The 5,827-nt window shown below is 67.5% G+C and overlaps 1 protein-coding gene across 7 annotated transcripts in view; it reads right to left on the reverse strand.

The window, feature by feature from the left end:
- The window catches only part of PAX5 (paired box 5), a 136,272-nt gene extending 131,054 nt beyond the window's left edge, over window positions 1–5,218 (reverse strand). For 5 of the 7 annotated variants that reach the window (XM_066569143.1, XM_066569142.1, XM_066569140.1 and 2 more), the window contains exon 1: window positions 5,170–5,218. In XM_066569143.1, coding sequence (XP_066425240.1) covers window positions 5,170–5,215 — 46 coding nt within the window. In that variant the 5' untranslated portion in view covers window positions 5,216–5,218. Of the gene's footprint in view, window positions 1–2,265; window positions 2,309–5,169 lie in introns of those variants that run through there. The other 2 variants (XM_066569141.1, XM_066569139.1) reach the window with 1 other exon arrangement.
- Window positions 5,219–5,827: the final 609 nt, after the last annotated feature.

The raw sequence follows: 5,827 nt of genomic DNA on the forward strand, positions 1-5,827 counted from the left end.
AGGCATCACTAAGACGTGCCTCCCTCAGGGAAGGAGCCGAGTCTACCCCTGGAGCCCGTCCCCAGTCCCCGGAGGCTGGCGGGAACCGGGCCTGCCCAGGCCGGGAGCATCGACCCTCCAGGCGCCGGAAACAAAGGCTGGGGCCCCGGCCGACCCTTCCTCCAAACCTGCCACAGCCCCGGGCAGCGGCACCGGCGCCGAGCCCGGCTCCCGCCCCTCGGGGCCTCCCTGCCGGGGTCGCGCTCCCCGGCAGCTGCGGACCGGGGGCCCCGTCGGGCCGGGGGCTGCTGGAGCGGCGGGGAAACCGAGCTCCGTCCGCGCCTGGGTGCGGGGAGGAGGCAGCCGCCCCTGCCCTCCGCAGGGAGGGGGCAGGGGCAGAGACTCGGGGGCTATTTCGGGAGAGGTAGCCCCGAGGAGGGGTCCGCGGGCCTAACCCAGAGCCATGGTGCAGTCGGGCGGGCGGGGAGTGAGGGGGAGTGAAGGGAGGCCGTCCCGGGGACCCGCCGACCCAGCGGGTCGGGGCCGCTCCGACCATGCCCAGCCCGCCTCGTCGTCCTCGCGTCCCTGGACGGAGGCGGCCAGCGGCTCTGCCCACGCGGGACGAGGAAGCAGCGGGGACCGGCGCCAGGAGGGACCGAAATCTCGCTCGGGACCGCCCCGGCCACCGTTCCCCGTGGCCGTGCTGCCCCCTCGCTCCTCCCGTTGCTGCCGGCTCCCCGTCCTCTGCTTTTTTTCAGTGGGGTCCCGACCCCACGTCCACCCTCATGCTCCCGAGGAGCCGCGGGTCCGGAGATCGTTTGGCAGCAAATGACCTCGGAGGCTTCCCGGCCGCGATCGGACCGGAAAAAAGGCACCGGCGTTTCGGTTTTATTCCTTCTGTTTGCCCAGAAATTCCTGAGGACGACATGGATTTTCCACAGCCGCAAGTGCCGGCAGAGGAGCCGCTGAAACCCGCGGCGGCCGCTGCCGCCTGGGCTGTCCGGCCCCGCGCGGGGAGCCCGTGCTCCGCGGGCTCCCGTGGGCTGCGTGTCCGCTCGCAGCCCACCGGGACAAGGGGCGCTCGGCGGCGGGGACTCCGCGCCCGCCCCCCAGCCCGCCCCGCACCACGCGCTTCCCGACCTCAAAGTTCGCCTTTGAAAAAAAGTGATTCGGTTTAACGCCGGGAGAGAAATAAATAAACGCGGAGGTCGAGCGCTTCACTGCAGCGAGAGGGAAAGTCCGCTTTCACGGGGGCGGCGGAGCCCGCCGCTGGCCAGCGTCCCAGCCCCGCACAACCCCAGAAATGGAGCGGCGGCAAGAGGGACAGGAAATGGGCCGATGAACGGGGAGCGCGGAGAGGACAAGGGAGAGAGGGAGGCAATCTCCAGCTCCGGAGCTCGGTGGTTTATTTTGCAAACAAATGTCTTTGAGCCGAAAGGCTGCGGTGCACCGGGAAATGAGATTAGTTCTACCTTAAATTCCCTCGCAATCTCTCGCCGTAATGCAGCGTTTAACTCGCCGTGAGAGAAGATGTCATTTCACATAACACTGTGCTAATGGATAAGTCTTCCCCGACCTCTCAAGCACAACAAATCTCGGGCGAACCCATCGCGCACGACCTGTTAACTTCACCGGCTGCCCGCTCCGCCGCCCCACGCCGCGATCGTGACGCCATTCTTCGGGGTTTAAAAAGACAAAAATCTTCCCTCCAGCCCCGCTCCTCGCATTTCTCATTAGTTCAGTTTGTTCGGGTTTTTGGGGGGCTTCTATTTGTTTGTTTAGGGCTTTTAGTTGTTGAGGGTTTGTTTTGTTTTTTTTTTTTTTTATTTATTTCCAATTAACGAATTTCAAAATGTTGAAAAAGAGAAAGAATATCGTGCAGAAAACTTTTCCGTTCGTCAGAAATACCTGGCGGCTTTTTCCCCGGATATTTGATTTAGGGACAGAAATAAGCATGTGCACATACATGTAACATCTGTGTATTCATCCATGTACACCAGCGCGCTTCCGTAGGTACTGATGGCTGTGCATACGTCTAGAGACGTGTTCGTACATCCATCCGTACAGATACACACACGCGCGGTGACATCGGCTCTTTCTCCGCGGGAAAACAGCCCCCGCACCGGCCGCCGCCGCAGCCGCCCTCCGCCGGCCGCCCGGCCGTGCACCGGCACCCGATCCTGCCGGGGCGAGAACGTCGGCGGGCAGCCCGGCCCGGCCGCGCGCTGAAACGATCGCGCGGAGCCCGTCGCGGCCGCTCAGACAAGTTGAAGGGCAGGCACTTACTGTGCATCGCTGCGAACGGGTCGTGCTTACAGTGTATTTCCATCGGAGCGGTCCGGGGCCGGGCGGCCTCGCCGAGCTGATCTCGATTCGCCGGCGGCGCTCGGGTTTCGGGCTGAGGGAGGGAGCCCGAGAAAAAGGACGGAGACCGACCAGAACCGAACAAACAAATAAAAAAAAACCCAAACCAACACATAAAACAAAACAAAACAAAACAAAACAAAACAAAAAAAAAAAAAAACCACGAAAAAAACGCTCAAACCAAACGAAACAAACAAAAAAAAAAGAAAAGAAAAAAAAGAAAAAAAAGGAAAAAAGGAAAAAAAGGAAAGACAACCAAAAAGGGGTGAAAAATAAAATAGAACAAAATCCCTCAAAAAGCGATGAGTCCTGCCGCGTGACGGGTCGCGGTATCCAAGAGCGCTGGCCGAACGCGGCTCCTGAGCCACTCGCAGCCTCCGGAGGCTCCGTCGGGGGGCCGCGGAGCGGCCGCCCCGGGCTCAGCCCCTGGCCTCAGCCGCTCCGCGGGCGGCTGCCGATGCGCAGCACCCTCCGCCGGGCTCCGGGGCGTTACTGGGCGCGGAGAGGGGCGAGCGCCTCTGTCCGGCGGACCGGAGCCCAGCGCTGCCCGCCCGACGGCTCTTTGTGCTGGCGGTGCCGGCGGCTGCGCGGCGGCGGCGGCCGAGGCGGGCGGCGGCGGGGGCGGGCGCCCCGTCCGCGGGGCTCGGTCCCGGGGCGGCGGCGCTGCTCCGCCTGTGCCGCCCCCCGCCGCGCCGCTCGCAGCAACTCGCGGCGCCGGGCGGGGCGGCGGCGGTGGGCGAGGGGAGCGGCGGGGGAAGGTGTGCGAGAGGGCGGGGAGCGGAATGGGGGCCGGGCTCGCCGCGGCCCCGCGGGACCGGGCCGCCCCGTCAGCGGCCGCCGTCCGACCTGGGGCGCCGGCGCGGCGCGACCATCGCTGCCCGCCCGCCGGGGCCGCGGCGCCCCCTCCCCTCTGTCTGTCTGTCTGTCCGTCCGTCCCTCCCCTCCGCCCGCCGTGGGCCGCCGGGGTGGCGGCGGCGCCTGGCTGCCTCGGGCGGTGCGCCCGGCGCGCTGCCGGCCGCCGGCGGCCGCGGGGGTTGTGGCGGGCGGCGGGGGCGGGGCGGGGCCGGCCGGGGCGGGGCCGGGCGCGACGGGGGGGCCCCGGGACCGGCCCCGCCCCGCGGCCCGCGGCCCGCGCAGCGCGCGCGGAGGGGGCGGCGGGCGGCGCTTCAGCACCGCGCGGGCGGACAGCGGCGGAGGCGGGGCCCGCCCGTCACTCAGCGCCACGGCCAATCGCAAAGTTAACCTGCCGGCGTCCCGCATTGGCCGCCGAGCGCCGGCGCTGCCTATTGGCGGGCATCGAGCCAATAAAGGGCGGGGGGCGTGGCCGCGGGGCGGTGGGGGCGCAGCCACTCGTGACCGAGCCGTGGGTGGGTCCCGCCGGGGTGCGGGCCCGGGACCCCCGACGGCCCGGCCCGGCCCGTGCTCCTCCGCCGGCCCGACGCCGTCCCCCGTGGCTGTTGGTCTCCCCGACGGCCGGACTGCGCGTGTCAGGACCGTGGGTCCCGGCACACGTGGGAGCTCAGGCCGAGGCCGCGGTCAGGGAGGTTCTCGGCCGGCTCGCGCTGCCCGCGGTCGCGCCGGGGCTCGGCGGCGCCGCGCCCAGCAGCGGCGGGCTCCCCCTCAGGCCGCCGCGCCCGCGGGTCCCGCCCCGCGGCGGTGCTGCCCCGGCCGAGCCCCTGACGGAGGCCCGGGCAGTCTGCGTCGCCCCACGGTGACCCTGGCGGCGGGGCACAGCCCGCCGCACGGGCGGCCTGCCCTCGGCCCCGCCGCCCGCATGCTCTCCCACGGGGCTCTTTGTGGCGGCGAGGGTGCGGGAGAGCTCAGCCCGAGCCGGGGCGGGACCTTCCGGCCCCGCTGACCCCTTTCGGTCACGGCGGCAGCGGGGCCGTGCCCCGGCCCGTGCTCGGGCCGCGCGGGGCCGGTATCCGCTGCGGACGGGCGGGCGCGGGCCGAGTTTTCGTTGAAGTCGAAACTGCGGGACGCGGCCGAGGCGCAGCGCGGAGCCGACACGGAGTCCGGCCGAAGCACGGCGAGAGCCGATCCCCGCGCAGCTCCGCAGCCCAGCCCGAGCCGTCGGGGTCCTCGGGCTCGGCTCCTCGGCTCGGGGCGGCCGTCGGGGATGGCGGGCAGGCTGGGCCCGGCGCGGAGGGGACGAGCGGGCAGGCAAGACGGGCTCACATCCTGCCCGGCCCCCGTCCCTGCCATGACCGCCCCGTTCTTCTCCTCCCGCTTGTCGCTCTCCCGGTACTGAGGTGAAGACCCCTCGGCCCTGCTCTCTACAGGGACCAGAGGCGCAGAGGCTTTGCAGCGCCTTGTCACGGGGCCCCGGCCCGTCCTCGTCATCCTGCCCGGCCCGGGCAGCGCTGTCGGTGCCGCTGCCCCTGCGGCCACCCCCGCTCCCGGCCGCCTCCGCCGCGCCATGAAATGCTTTATCGATTAAACGATTATTCAGGCGATTTAACTAATAAAAGGCCCCATCGATCGCTTCGAAATTGCATTCCGCCACCGAGCCGCCAGGCCGCCTCCGCGCCCTCCACCGCCCGCGCCGCCGCAGCGCTGCCCGCGGGGACGCCGTGACGGGGCTCCGCAGCCTCCGGCCAGTGCCCGGTGCCTGTCCCACTGCCCGCCTGGCCGCAGCCCGGGGCGCACGCACGCCAGGCTGCCTCTGCCCGGCTGGCGGAGCTCTCGGCAGCCCGCCGCCGCCCCGACGGCCTCGCGGGGAGCTGGTCCCACCCCGCCCGGTCCCCCTCGCGTCCCCGCTCACGTCGGCGCCCCCCTTGTCCGCGGAGCCGCCGGGCTCCCCGCAGCCCCTGGCCCGAGTCCCACCTGTGCGGCCGGCTCGGGGCGTCGCGTAGGCTTTATCCAGCTCCATTCCGGCTCTTCAGGACTTGGGGAAACGGAGGCAAGAAAAAGTTTCCACGTCGTATTGCAACCTCTTCCTTTTCCCTCTTTCTTTTTTTCTTTTTATTGTTTTGTGTTCTTTTCTCTTTTCTTGTATTTTCCGTTTTTCTCTTCCTCCTTTCTGTTTTCTTGTCTTTTCTTCTTTATTTTCTTTTTTCTCCTTCTTTCTTTTCTTTATTTTCCTTCTTTATTTTTTCTCCTTTTTTCCTTCCCTTTTTTTTTTTTTTTTTTTGTGAGGGGCTCTCTCAGGTTGGAATAATTCAACTCTTCCGCTCCCCGCCGAGCTTTTGCAGCTGATCACTGAGCTGAAACTAAACGTTTTAGGTGGAAAAAAGCCTCTGAAGGAACCGTGAAATGATTAAGAAACTAAAGAGCTCCTCGCCATGTGAGATCATGTCCTGTTCTCTAAAACATCACAAGATGTCCCCAGACGCAGCCAAAACCCAGGAAAACTCTGACATGTTCTGTAGCAGGAATCAAAGTTTGCTCGCAGCCGGCCGCCCCCCGAGCGCTCCGCCGCCCCGGCAGCGGCGGCGGCACCTGCCCGTTCTGCCTCCGCTGCCCCAACCTGTCACCAACTTTT

The sequence above is a fragment of the Molothrus aeneus genome, chromosome Z (genome assembly GCF_037042795.1).
Source record: "Molothrus aeneus isolate 106 chromosome Z, BPBGC_Maene_1.0, whole genome shotgun sequence".
In the NCBI taxonomy this organism is placed as follows: domain Eukaryota; kingdom Metazoa; phylum Chordata; class Aves; order Passeriformes; family Icteridae; genus Molothrus; species Molothrus aeneus.